The sequence below is a fragment of the Anguilla anguilla genome, chromosome 9 (genome assembly GCF_013347855.1).
Source record: "Anguilla anguilla isolate fAngAng1 chromosome 9, fAngAng1.pri, whole genome shotgun sequence".
NCBI classification, from domain to species: Eukaryota; Metazoa; Chordata; class Actinopteri; order Anguilliformes; family Anguillidae; genus Anguilla; species Anguilla anguilla.
The window spans coordinates 19,521,104-19,535,716 of NC_049209.1; the positions used below are offsets into that span (position 1 = coordinate 19,521,104).

The 14,613-nt window shown below is 42.2% G+C and overlaps 1 protein-coding gene across 1 annotated transcript; it reads left to right on the plus strand.

Moving 5' to 3' along the window:
* The first annotated feature begins 2,075 nt into the window (after nt 1-2,075).
* On the plus strand, nt 2,076-8,749 carry LOC118236496 (complement C1q tumor necrosis factor-related protein 5-like). Its single transcript, XM_035434933.1, has 3 exons — nt 2,076-2,553; nt 5,082-5,326; nt 6,283-8,749. Exons 2-3 carry the CDS (start codon nt 5,101-5,103, stop codon nt 6,810-6,812), a joined length of 756 nt encoding a protein of 251 aa, XP_035290824.1. The 5' UTR covers nt 2,076-2,553; nt 5,082-5,100; the 3' UTR covers nt 6,813-8,749.
* The last annotated feature ends 5,864 nt before the right edge of the window (nt 8,750-14,613 follow it).

The following is a 14,613-nucleotide window of genomic DNA, read 5'->3' on the forward strand; positions in this document are numbered from 1 at the left end:
CCTTTTCTTCCAGTTGTTTTTATTGGTCTGTTTGAGATGCTCTACACATTGGAAGGCATAATTCTGGTTCTGTAAGTGTGTGCAAACCCATCTATGGATACATGCAGGTATGTGTTTGTCCATGTGGCATGTGTCTGTGTTACTGTCTGTTTCTGAAACTGGGATATGGAGCAGTCTTTGAAGGCTTGTGATGGGGTCCTTCTGAAAAGTAATATTTTTTCATCAAATAGTTAGTTCATATTTCCATATTTCCTAACATGGCTATCTTTGATGTACAAATAAACATTCTCTTATTAATACTTTGATAAAAAGAGGTGTTACAAATCTTCCAACAAATGTTTTGCTTGCATGTTGTTTGTGGATAAAGAAACTTAGATAGAGATGAGGTTCCTCAGGTGATCCATTTAGGGGAATCTATAATGAAAAAATATTGAGCACATAGAATCACTTTTGATATGGAAAAGTGTACACACTGCACCCTTTTTGCATGGCTAGTGGCAGACCTTACATTCATTTTTTCCTGATGAAGGGGTATGTGTACAAAGTGAAAAAACTGGGTTAAAAGCACCTCATTGACACAAAGTTCTGTGATTGGTGGAAATGGAAGAGCAGGCACTCTTGGGGTAGGGCCATCGATGTCCAAGCTGGCCAGACGCAGCAGACTCCCTTCACATCGGCGAATGCAGTGTACTTTTAAAAAATAAAATAAAAAAACAAAGCTGGTTCAAACGGAAAGACCTGAAAACTGTGTGGAAGCATGCCTACATCAGGAATACGTGCAGTACCTCACATGGCTAATTTTTAAACCAATTTTAACTCCAGTTATTTTTATATTACTCGAGATTTGGAACAATGGGCCAGTTTTGCAGACACAGATAGAGCATAGTCCTCGACTAATTTGTAATGCAGATTCTCCATAAAAAACCAGGACTAAGCTTAATCTGTGTCCGTGAAACCAGCCCATTATCTTGTATGTTTAGACTCATCTCTTCAAGATCCATCAATATGGGGGAGCAGACCAATCACATGCTCTTCTACAGTGCATGTTCTGCAGCGGCCACTGTGTTTCTTGAGGAATAAACTCTGTGAACTTCACTGTAAGTGTAAAGTAAAGTACTAACTGAATACATGCTATGAATAATAGACATCCACACCTGGAGTTATTTTGGTAGGCTTTTTGAGGTTATGTAAGATTCCATTCTTCAGCTCTGTTTGCGGTACGTATTGGCTTTATGATTCAAGGAGTGGGAGAATTTCAGGGGTGTTCACAGTTCACCTTAACTGTCCTTTGCTGGAATTGCTTTTGTTATTATACATTTTTCCCAGTGATTTTCTGCAGCAAAGGAAATGCTTTGAAATCTCTGAGCAGCATTTGCTGCTAGATTCCCCCCAGGACGTTAACCGTTCTGCTATAACAACAAACTGAGTATCTATCCTGTGTGTGTTTGTGCGTGTGTTTTAGCAAAAGTGAGTCTGTGTGTACATGAACGCATACTTACACGGATGTAGGAGTTTTCAGTGCGTGTTCATCTGAGATGCTGCGTATAGACATTGGTATGTGTGTGTTTCACTGAGAAAGAGAAGCGCATATGGCAGTACCTTCTGTTGGAGTCTTGCAAGATGAAGTCTGTTTTATTTGCTTTGGCTCTCAGCCTGTGATGAACATTTGAAATTTGAAGCTCTCTAGAAGTAAAAAGGTGACAGAAAGTCTTGGTCCTGGGGATTCATTTTGACCACAGCCTTCTGCCTGTGGTCCTACTGCAGTCCCCGTTTTCACTGTGGAAGATTTGTTATGGTTATTGTTATTTTATTTCCCCTACCCCGTCTTCATATCACCAGTTTCCTCCCCCACCCTCCACTCTCTGTGTGCTTAGTCACCTCATTCACCCAAAAATAGGGACTGATTAAACTTTTTTGTTTTTCAAAATCTCACTTGAAATATTGTCGGTTAGCATCAATCACTTCTGTTTAGCCAATCCTTCACATCCTCCTTCCCTCCCACCCTCCACCCCTCTCCCTCCCTTTCGACCATCTCTCCCCTCCCCGTCTCTAATTGGCTGTTGTTGCTGTTTCCTTCCCAGAAAGGGAGTTCTCTTTTCCTTTTTGTCTGAAGAAGCAGAGAAAGAGTTTTCAACTGTTGGAGGTTCTTTCACTTTCAATTGAACCATAGCTGAAAATTATTGTGTTTGGACTACATGATTGTTTAGACCAATAACCTTGTGGACAAATGCTACATCACTGATGGACTACAGGATTGTTTAGACCAATAGCCTTATGGAGAAACAATAGATCACTGAGCACCCTTCTCTTCTTGCTGTGCGGTGCTGGAAATTCAATACGCTGCAACTAATGTCTCCTGTGAGGACCAATTTTCCCAGACTGTGCGATCCCGGCTGCTCTCCCAAGGGGAAAAACTGACCTTATCCACCAGACGCGTCTCATTGGCTCACTGGTACTGGTTCATTTTCCACACGGGAGGGGCATCTGAGTGTCAGTACCAGACGGAGAAGAGGAACAGCATCTCCAAGAGAGGAACAGCATTTTATTTCCACTGTGAGTATGGAAGCTTCCAACAAACCCACAGAATGGTGCATCTGCATGCTTCGCTGAGGTCAACAGCAAAATGGCTGTTATGGTTATATAGTGGGCAGCAGGGGTGGCATAATGGTTAATGATCCAGGCTTGTAACTACAAGTTTGTGGGTTTGAGTCCCAGCTGCCATTGCACCCGTGAGCAATGTACCTAACCTGAGTTTGCTACAGTAAATATCCCGCCGTAAAACTGGATTGTATGTAAATAGAATATAATCTGTGTATGTTGCTCTGGACTGTATGTCTGTAACTGCACTTTTAACTATGCTTTCACTGTCAGCACTCACTCTAGTTAACTATGAATTGGAAGGTATAAAATCATTTTGATGTGTATTGTTATTTTATATTCATGTTTTGAAATGAGTATTCGCTATTGTTTTTTTTTATCCATGTTCGCTTTTTCATATGGAACCTTATTCTTGCTCTCATTGTAATGGTAGCAGTATTATTGCTGACATTCATGTGTTTTTCACATTCCATTGCCTCAGTCTGCAATATCGCTGGCTGAGGTCGGACTGCTGAGTTTGCTCAAATTAAAGGGTTGTGCCTTTGAACTGGAAAATGGTCAGTAGCTCACTGAACATGGCACAGCGTAAGGGTGAAGTGCAGCTGGTTTTTCCCTCAGTGAGCCAGGTATGTTTTGGGACACATCCATGACCATACAAATGCATGTACCTGCTTTCACCTGGACAGACTCAAGTATGCATATACCACATCCACGCACATCGAAAATGACCGGGATTCCACAACAGCAGGACAAAAGGCTTCCTGCTTCCAGAGTGTGTTCAGCTTAAGTTGGCCTTGGTGTTACAGTATTTTTAAATGCTTCCTGAGTGGCTCATCAAGCACCAGACGGTTGCCAATTGTTATCAAGTTGGCATTAGCGCTCCTGTGCTACGATGTGTAGCAGGCAGCACATGAAATAGTAAATGGCCAGTAAGAAAGTTTATCAGATGAATGTTTTTACTTCACCAGTGGCTTTCAAAGTGCAGGTAACAGGCAGTGATAAGAGTATAGCACAGTTTCAAAAAATGGAACAACTAAAGAGGAAAACGCATATTATACATGTAAATGAATACATGTTGCATGTTGCATGCATGTATTATAATATGTTATGGCTACATTTATCTAATGTTCTACAAATATTGAATGATATATGGAAAAAACTGTCTACCTAAAAGTAAATTCCATAGTATATGCAGACAAATCCACGTATGTCACGACTGCCATATCTTTTTACATAGTGCATGTGCTATTTTCTTTGACACATTAAATTATTTTTACAAGTTCAGAATTTCATTTTTGTAGGATTCCACCATCTGCAGTTAAAGCCAAAGCATGAAGAGCAAAAGAGTCTGTGGTTATTGCTGAACAATCACAGTGTGGGAATAATTTGTGGAGTGTTTGGTTGGCCTGGGATGGGTGGGGGGGGAGGGGGGGGTGCTATTGTCCTTCCCCCTCCCCCTCTGCTTTTTCCTGAGAACAGCCTGTGGTGAGCCGTATATTTCTGAGGGGTCAGCAGTTTCTGTGCCAAAAAGATTTTTTTTAAAGAGCTGCAAAATCTACTGATTTATGGACTGAGCTGTAAATGGTAAGAAACATGCTTCCTTAGGCAAAATCACAATGACAGTCAGGCTGAATGTATTCCACAAACTGCTGTCTGCCTCTGTTTGTTCCGAGATCCTATCTCAACTGTCACCAATTTTGAATGGCCTTTAGCAATTTATGTGTGTGTGTGTGCATGCTTGCATGTGTGTGTATGCATGCACATGTGTGTGTATGTGTGTGTGTCCTGATGCAATCTCCATCTCCAGTAAATTTGTTATCATTATAGTTAGCTTCCTGCATACTGGCCAGATGTTAGGAATTTTACCCCTGGAGGTCTTGTTTGTACAGAGGTTGGTTGCTTTTATAAGCACCACATCGCCACCACCATCTCCTGCAATGTCTGGTAAAGCCACACAGACACTCTGTCTCCTGCAGTGAACAAGGACAGCTTTCACACAAATAATTGCATTCTGGCACACGTCACCAATAAAATGGCTGCAATTTCTCTAAGGACTCTGAGCCATCTGCAATGGCTACAAATCTCTTCCTGCTGTAAAGGTTTTCTTTTATTTTCTTTACTTTGAAAGGCTCAGCCCACATATATCCAAATTAACACTACACATAATGAAACAGAATAGAGCATAACATAGTTTTTTAGGGTTTGATGGTGATGCGTATTGTTGTAAATGTAAAGTCCAGAAGCTGGTCGTGTAGTTTGCTCTCAGCTCATGGAATTTCCCCAACCAGCAGAAAGGAAGTTGATGTTTTGGCTGGGTGCCTTAAAGCCTGGCTGTTACATAATCCCTGTGTATTGAGATTCATGTTAGACGCAGACTGCTAATATTCCTGCACCTGGGTTCAATTGTGTTCTGTTACTTCAGAAGTTATGTGTCACAGTGGAACAGACGCCTGCTATAATAATTTCACTTGTTTTTGTCCCAGATTCTCCAGACACACTGCGATGACATCATTCTTCCTATGGCCTCTCTCCCTCTGCCTCATCCTGCTGATGAACTTGTCCAGTCAGCTGGAAGACAACAAGATCCCCAACCTGTGCTCTGGACAGCCTGGTATTCCGGGGTCCCCTGGGGTACACGGCAGCCCCGGCCTGCCGGGGAGAGATGGGAGAGACGGGAGGGATGCCCTGCCTGCAGAGAAGGGAGAGAAAGGGGAGAGGGGAGAACCAGGTAGGGTGGCCATCACATCCATCGTCCAAAATCCACCTAGGGCTTCACTGAGCGCTCAGAGGCACAAACACTCCCTGATTGCTCACGCACTCAGCGATGACACAATAATGTTTCATGTGGGACCTAGACGTCTGAATAGGGTCATGAAGGGTTGTAAACTTGAACTGAAAAGACTGGAGTTGTTTTATTATTAACTGGCTTCCCATGAGATAGCGATGAAACATTTCCTGTTTTCCTGAGACACTGACAGACTGGCCTTCACAGTTCTGGAATAGCAGGCCTCTGCTCAGGAAGCCTTTTATCAGGTCAGATTTCATGCCCTTCTTAAAATTAATCCACTTCATAGCCTTGCCTTCTTGCCTTTAAGTATATAAATCAGTATATTTTTCCCAGATATCCCATGGTCTAGAATTTAATTCTGACTATGCTAGTGACAAATGTGCTCAACAGCCCTGCAGGATAAGGCATGCTTAGCTGTGACATTGCCCTCAAGGATGGGGTTTTGGTCAGAACATTTGTCCCTGTCTTACTGAGCAAGAGGGACTCCTCCAGTTAATTTGGGCACCTATAATATCCATCCATCCATTATCTATACCGGCTTGTGGGGAGTGCTGAAGCCTATCACAGCGTGCATTGGGCAAGGGGCAGGAATACTACCCTGGACAGGTCGCTAGTCTATCGCAGGGCCACACCTATAATATACTTTTGCCAAAGTTTGCATGATGGGTACCCCTAGTACGCAATAACAGCTCTGCTGTTTGTCTGTAGAGTAAAGCTGTAATATCTGGAACACATTTAGTGGCGAGTGCATACTTATAGCTTCCAAATTGGAGGAGGATGTTGCAGTGGTGAGATGGGCTAAAAACACAGTTAGTCTTTCCATATTTGGGCATATGTGAATATTTTGATGATAAATTGGTTCAAAATGAGGGCCCTGTCTCTCCATTGTCCCCCAGGGATGTCTGGTGAGAGGGGATACAGCGGTGACTCAGGAGCTCAAGGAGAAAAGGGAGAGAGGGGCCCACAAGGGGAGTGTGCTGTGGCTCCCAAATCCGCCTTCAGCGCCAAGCTGGCTGACAACCGCAGCACGGCGATCACTGTGGTGGACAACGCGGTGCCCTTCGGCGTGGTGGTCCTGAACGAGCATGGAGACTACAACCCAGAGACGGGCCGCTTCACCTGCAGGGTCCCCGGGGTCTACTACTTCTCCGTGCATGCCACTGTCTACCGAGCCAGCCTGCAGTTTGACCTGATGAAGAACGGCCACGTCACTGCCTCCTACTTCCAGTTCTACGGCAACTGGCCCAAGCCCACCTCGCTGACGGGCGGGTCCCTCCTGCACCTGGTGCCCGGTGACCAGGTATGGGTGCAGATGACACTGAGCGAGTACAGCGGGTTCTACTCCAGCTCTAAGACGGACAGCACCTTCACTGGTTTCCTGGTGTACTCAGACTGGAAGAGCTCTGCTGTCTTTGCACATCCATAGCATGGTCATACGCTAACACATACACACACACACACACACATCCACCCACACACATGCACACACAGATGAACTGGCAGACACACAGATATGCGCGCGCACACACACACACACATGCAGATGAACAGACGTACACACACACACCTTCACAGCAGAAAGCCACACAGTGCTGTGACATGGAAAATGGCGCAGTGGGGTCAGGTTAGAGTCCATCTAATAATAAGGATGTTTAACGGAACACTATTTTACTTTTGAGCAATGTCCTTGACCTTAATTGCTTTAGTAAAATATCTAGCTGTTTAACTGGACAGTGAATTTGAAAAATGAAACAAAAAGAATGTCACCATCTGCTGAGCAATTGGTGCAAGGTAGCATGGCAATATGAGAAGGAGCAACTAATCACTGAATAACAATATCAATAACAATAATAATATCATATGTCAATATGTTTGTAACCAAGTCAGCTTATAGTCTCAAGAGACGTGGGCCCTGTCTGTAAAGGATACTGAGCCCGAAGGATAGAAATCACAGCTTGTGTAGGATAATGTGGATTTTCATGATGATTATTTGCCTGTCTCATCCACTCTGCACGTCTTGCTCTGTTAATCTGACAGCATGCATTGCATTACAATACAGATTCACTGCCTGTGGCTAGCAGAGCGTTGATTGGTTTTTCCTTTGCTTTTAAATCTTCTCCATGCTAAATACCTATTAGATAAGTGAGCATTTGAATCTTGCGGTAGAAACTGATGATGTATGGACTTTGAATGGCATGTAATGGCCCAATGGCCCATCAGCACTCTGAATGATGATGTCATAAATGCACTGACTTAAATGAGAAATTCAACTGTAAAATCACAGGCTGAAGGAAAGACATCACCATCCCTCTCTTTAGTGTGATTATACTTTATGAATTTGGGCATCTTGAAAATAGTACACACACACAAACAAGTGTGTGCATGCACACACACTAACACAAGCTAATCACACTACAATGCTCCATTTCGAGTTGTAACATTTAAATAAATGTTGCCATAAATTTCTTGAGCTAAAAAGTATACCATTATGCATATCAGTCATTTCTTTGAACGATTGAACAATGTTTTATGAATGTTTAACCATTTCAAATAAAAACAGTAGCATATGAAACCATGGAGAGACAATATTGTCTATGAAATAGTGGTCATTTGTTGGATAATAAAAGGGACTTTTTATTAAGCAGAGCTTCTTAAGGCCTTCATAAAGCATGTATAACATTTTCATGAGCATTGAATTACTATTTCACAAACAATAAATGAGAACATAAACTTTATAAAATATTTATGTTCATAGTAATATAATGCATATTATGAAAGGGAAATAAATCATGCAATGTGCAAACTTGTTAACATACACTTCAAATAGCACAGTAATCACTTATATCTACTTTATGAAGTGGTAACATCATACTCATAAATGTTTTGTCCAACCAGAACATCCTAAAACAGGATGTGACCAGAAAGCATGTGTAAATCATTGTACTCTTTCAATGTATCTATATGTTAGCTATGTCCACTTTACCTTGTAAAGGTAAGCCACTAGTGAGGAAAGCCATTAAGGTTGAAAGTCATTGTAAGCAATTGTTAATCTTTTTTTTTTTTTTACAGGAGGTAGTGAAAAGATGCACTGTGCCCTTTTTCAAGACTGCATGTGTTCTTTTAGGGCAAAATGCTGCTCTGTCCCCTGATAAGTTTTGTCGTGTTTGAATGCTCATTGCCTCATCAAATTAACCAAATCGAATGTCACACTTTTGTATTGCAATGATGTCATAATGGACACTGCCATTCCTGTAACTGTGGTGACCGTTCCCCATTGTTCCATTGGTTTGATAATGTAATAATGAACACTGGCCTCTATGGCTAAATTTGGCAAAGTAAATAAAGTTAGCTGATAAGAGTACACTTGGTTCTCAGTGTAAACTGTCTACATGACTCTGCTCGTTCATAAGCACCCGTTATGGAAAAAAAGCACTGTCCAAGTCTGCTTCTCACTGTATCATCATGGGGACATGAATATACAGATCAGTTTTGCCCTACAATGTAAGAATTGAGTGACCTCATAATATTCATGCATTTTAATGAGCTCATGAAACCAGCTGAGCATTTGCTTGATTGACCATAAGTTGAAGTTCATATATAACCAGTAACTCATAGCTTGTGATTTTTAAAAAACATTTCCTGCTGAACAGGGGATTAGCCCCTGAGTTGGAGTTAATGAACTGACATAATATCTATGCTCAGTGTGGTATTCTGTAGGTGGCCAGGGAGTATGAGAGTATGAAGCTCAAGTGATCCATACATGACTAAGAATAACATCTCACTGCCACTGAAAAGCTTAAGAGATCTACAGAGGGCATGAAAGTGATAATATACTAAAGATGAAAAAAATCAAGTAGTGAGTTATGGTGAGAGGGGAGGGAAGGTTATTTACTCACAACACCTAAGAAAAAGGCTAGGATAGCACAGCTTCTTAGCAAGAGGCTAAAACAGATACTCAAATTTGCCCCCCAAAGCCAGTAGTACTGCTGGTTTTCAACCTGATTAAAAAAACTGGCAGTCTAGCCAGAGATTCCACTCACCTGGTGTACCATGTCCCTGATTAGAGTATAGCAGATTACCTGTAGTAAAACTGGCCTTGAGATAAGTAGGCTTGAGGTTGGGAGGTGGTGGGGGCTCTTGATATATCCACTAGGTGGCAGCAGTGCCACATGATCAGCCACTAACATCACTCAATGATTCGGTTACTGCACTGATGTAAAATAATATCACCTGCTCTAAAGATTTAATTGAATGTCAGGGATGCGACATTAATCAATCCATGGTAAGTAAAAATGGAAATGAAACAATAACATCACATAAGCAATTTCTGTTAAATGCAGATATATAGGTGTGCCATTCTGTCAGCTACAGGTGCCATACCTATAAAAATAGTTTATAGGTACATAGCACTGTAAAAACCTTTGCAGAGATTTCTTTTATCTTCCTTAATAAATAAAACGAACATTTTCTCAGTATTGGCAAAACTCAGATTTACAATAAACATTTAAATTTGTCAATAAAACAAATAGAATGCTCACCACTGTTACAGGAAGGTCAGTTTCCATTATGACATCACTGTGATGCAACAGTGTACAAGGTATTAGGCTGGACAGAAGTCAATGTGAACATTCCATTCAGGTCATTTGATGGAAGAGCACACAATGCAACACAACCAAACTCAGGAAGGTTCAGCCATGGAGTATGAGGAGCTGGCAAAAGAGTTGGAGGAACTCATGAAAGAGCGTATCGAACTCATAAGAACGCTCAGATATATGAAAAAGGCAAAGAAAGAAAAGATGCAATTCAAGCATGTAAGCCCCTGTCAATTGGCAAGTTTGACAATTTTTGGATGTTTTTAAAAGCATTTTCTCTGTGAACAGTTTGGGTAAAATGGAAAATCATTTCTGTTTATGCATTATGCATTTGCACTTATCAAACCTGCACCTTGGCTGCTTATTGAAATCACATGATTCCACTTTGCCAGACATAGCTTTGTGCAGTTTCGGCTCAGTGAGGCCAGTTAAAGACCTGCTGGATTTCAGCGAACATTGCTTGTGGGTAAAATGAACGGCATTTGTGATGTGTATGCTGTGCTTAATGGGTTGAACCCATTGTTTCAGAGAACTGCAAATGGCAATCCTTTACCAAACCCTGAGCACAGAGCAGAGGGTCTCTCCAATCTGCAGCGGGTGTATGGAGCCTTCAAACATGATCAGGCTAAAAAAGAGAGGATGATGAGAGGTGGAATTGAGCCAACCCAGCCATCTCCCTCCCACAAGGACTGCTCCGTGGGGCTGGACCAGGCCCCCCCGCAGGGTCCTGTAAGGGTTTGCAAAGACATCGAGAGGCTGCAGCAGGAGCAGGGTCCATCCCCGCCCACCACTCACACAGAAACCAACACCACTGACAGCATGAGTCAGGGAGCCTCAAAGCCTTCTGAAGACAAGTGCTGGGCCCCGTTCAGGTGTGCAGGCAGGCTGCTGAGCCGCTGCAGAAGCATCCTCTTCAACAGAGGAAAGGACCTGACGTTGAAGACGACCGCTGGGAAAGAGTCAGATCCAAATCCAACTAGCGAAGGATCTCTCTCTACCACAAATAAGCTCAGAACTCCCCAATAGCTCATATTAGCACAACTTCAGGTTGTGCCACACAGGCAAAGCTTCTGATATTTCAAACAGCACCTTCTGGCAGAGGTACTTTGCCAAATTCTAGGAATTGTGCTCATGAGAAATTTCATGGAAGGGTTGGACAAGGGCAACCAGGATATCATCGTCAAACTCGTCGTGAGATACAGGCTTTATGAGCAGTTAATAATATGTAGTAATGTAGTAGTGTCAAACGTTAGTAAGTCCCTCTGCTTTGGTCTTGTCATTTTGTTTTCAGTTCCATATGTATTTCTCTCTTACCAATTAATCTGTCATGTCTTGGAGAATCAGAAAAAACATATTAAACCCAGTTCATGATGTAGCACCTTAAGATTGAATGCCCCCTTCCCTGAGTGCATTGTGGATAATCTGAGCTAAGATTTAAAAAAATCGAAATCACACAAAATGCTCTTCATCTTGCTTTATTTTGCACCATGCATCTAACTAACTGCCTTCGGTGCAATCTGAAAAGTGAAGAAACATTAAATTATGTAGGAGAGGACACTATAATGCAGATATAGTCCACATAACCTCCTGAAACATAGTATTGGATCATTTCAAATCCTCCTGAATTTTTTGGGATTTAATTGCATTGGGTCATGCGCCTAGTACTGCCAGCAGCACCACTTGAATTTATAAAAGAATGCAAATGCCTTTGAGATATGATTTATTTTACCCCCTTAAAACCTGTTCTCTGAGAAGCCAAAAAACACTGAAGAGCAAATAGCAATGCAGTAATCTCACTTTGTTGGAAGTTAATGAAGTTAATGAAGCTGGAGGTTAATTATTTTCATAGAAACACTAACTTATGCCATACAAAGTCATGGAATCAGACAGCAAATAATCGACTATGAGCGTGGCCATGTGTGCCTGGATATTGAGAGTGCGTCCTCCTCTCAGTCTCTCAGTCTGTGATGTGCTCTTTCCTGGCTGGCAGTAGGGGGCACTGTTGGGTCTGTTTAAATCAGGAGAGCACAGAGAGGAGAGAGGAGGGGCAGGAGGAGGAGGGCACAGCGAGGGGTCCTGTGGAGAGGCACTGATTAGCAGCTCTGCCCAGCTCCCTCCCTTTCATCTCCCTCATTAAAGATGAAGCCCCAACTGGCAGGGTCTTGCTCGAAATGGAGCAGCACAGAAACAAAAAAAAAGGACGAAGTGTATCTAGAAAGACAACCCGCTCCCCGCCCTCCTTCCCCACACCCCACTGCTAGTAGACTGGTTAAGCTTATCACACAAGTATATTAGCAATAAGCAGTGGGTGAGAGACAAGCAAGTTACATCTTTTGAACATAAAAGTAACTGCTCCTGCAACACAGGCCATGAAATGGCAGTAACTAAAAAAACTGTGGGCCACAGAGAAAGAGAGAGAGGATGGGAAGCTTTGAATCTTGATAGAAAAGGCATTGAAAACAGATTTAAAATTTTTTTAAACACACATCAAAACATTCTCATGGGTCCCTCAACTGGTAGTACAAGCATTACTACTTTGATGAGAAGGGGCAGCTAACCCCTCCAGTTCACTCCACCCACAATTCCATTCACTTCCAGACACACCAGAGAGCTTCAGCAATCTTTTGACAAGATCTCTAGTGACATACAAAGGTTGAACAACTGAACCCAGAACTTTCTCTGATTTAGTTGGCAGGTATTACCTTGCCGAGAGCAGTCTGTGGTCACGTAGTTTGTAACCATGAGTCAGAAAGCAGCAGACACTGAATCAGAGCTCACAAGACAAACATACTTTTGGAATCAGATATTAAACAGATTTTTCTTTGTTTCCTCACAATTTGGAAAGCCTGGGTATACTCACAGGTCCGTATCTTCATTATATCAGCTTTTCTGAAGTACTCTTTGCCACCAGCCTTTCTAACACACTTTAAATGTGTAGAAGTATGGGTCAGAACTGTAGAGATATAATAGGTTCGGGCAGCTGTGAATATCTAACTGCAGTTTTTATATTTGCAATCAAACAATTCACAGATTCTCAGCTTTTATTAAAGTGTATTTCAGCACTATCTGTACATAGCCCCCCCCCCCCCCCCCTCATTTCTGAGCACCATAATGTGTTGGGACATATCAACGTTATGTAAAACAAGTGCTCATGTTAAGTGTTTTGTCCTTTACATGCAATGGCTGCCTGAAGTCATATATATATATATATATATATATATATACACACTGAATATATAGTGCGGTCCATTTAGTATTTGGGCAGGGACACAATGTTGAAGGCATATGCATTCTTTTATAAAAAGTGGTTCTGCTGCCAGTACTAGTGGCATGATCCAATGCAATGAAATCCAAAAAAATATATCTATTTCTTAGTGTGGGGTCTTGGGCTAGTTATACGAACTGACTATTAAGGCACCATATTGATTTGTAGGAGGTGCTCTCCATACTGCCAGTGCAGATTAGATTGTTCACTGGCTATCTTTTTGTGATTCTTCCTCCCCACCTCCCCCTGGAGTCCCACTCCACTGTTTAAACATGCACAAATTGTCCAGACAGCAAATCTCCAACATACGTCTGTCTAATTGACAGGCTTGGACTGAAGCTGTTGTACTGGATTTAATTATGTAGGGAGTATGAGACTGTGGCCTGCTCCCCCCCCCCCCCCCCTCCCAGCTTGTGAATTAAATATCCCTCAAAACCATCTTCAGAGGCCATTTAATGGACTGCATTTTTGCATTCTGCATTTACTAAAAATGAATGACTTTTAACACTAATGGTTTTAGGTGGGGTTTCGCTACCCTGTCACTGTAAGCATTCCCTGCACTTTTCTGTAAATTATTCAGTAAGCATGCATGAAGAAATTATGAATTTTCCAAACAATAAATCCACCTTTGAAAATGTAACGGAACCTCAGCTGTAAGCACAGTAATATAATGCAGTGGAGTACCATTGGTGCAGTCATATCTGTTGTACTATCGTAGTCATAGACTGAGGCTTGGTAGTAGGCTGATGCTTTGTCCTTGACATTCATTATTGAATTATTTCTGGAGGAACGGGCACATTTTGTGACCTATGACCTTTGGGATTGTTTATCAACCAATTGGGTAGCACTAGAAGGCTATTCTGTTGACCTCTACCCCTCATTACATTTATTTGATTGTTTTCCCCAGGCAATTCGCAGGCTCGTGAACGGACTGTGGAACGGGGACAGGTGATCACGGAATGCTGTCCAGGGGGTCAGTGTCCTGCTGGCATCACATGACCAGAGGGGTCCTTTCACCTAAAACTCACGACAGCTGGGTCGTAGCAAGCCCTGAACATATGATGTCATACGGCTGCCATGTGCACACGACGCTGGTCCTCAAACCCTGCTGACCACTTGACCTCTTGTGGACAATAGTAGTTCAGCAGCTTTAACACTATAATTCTGCTGCACTTCACTAATATGCAGGGTCTTTGTGAGTACCGAGTCATCATTTTTCATAGATAGATCCTTTTTTAACACTGTAAATCAGTGAACACTGTTTTACTGCTATATTCTGACAACAAAATCTTATGGAATGGGAGTCATAAATCCACGGATACATTTTTTGAGAATGTTGCACTCCTAAAATAGCCCAATTTGTAATGGCA

Bases quoted from the DNA above. Each gene is read 5' to 3' on its own strand.
- LOC118236496 (XM_035434933.1), top strand. From the start codon at position 5,101: ATGACATCATTCTTCCTATGGCCTCTCTCCCTCTGCCTCATCCTGCTG. The intron at 5,327-6,282 runs GTAGGGTGGCCA...ATTGTCCCCCAG, and splicing joins AGGGGAGAGGGGAGAACCAG to GGATGTCTGGTGAGAGGGGA.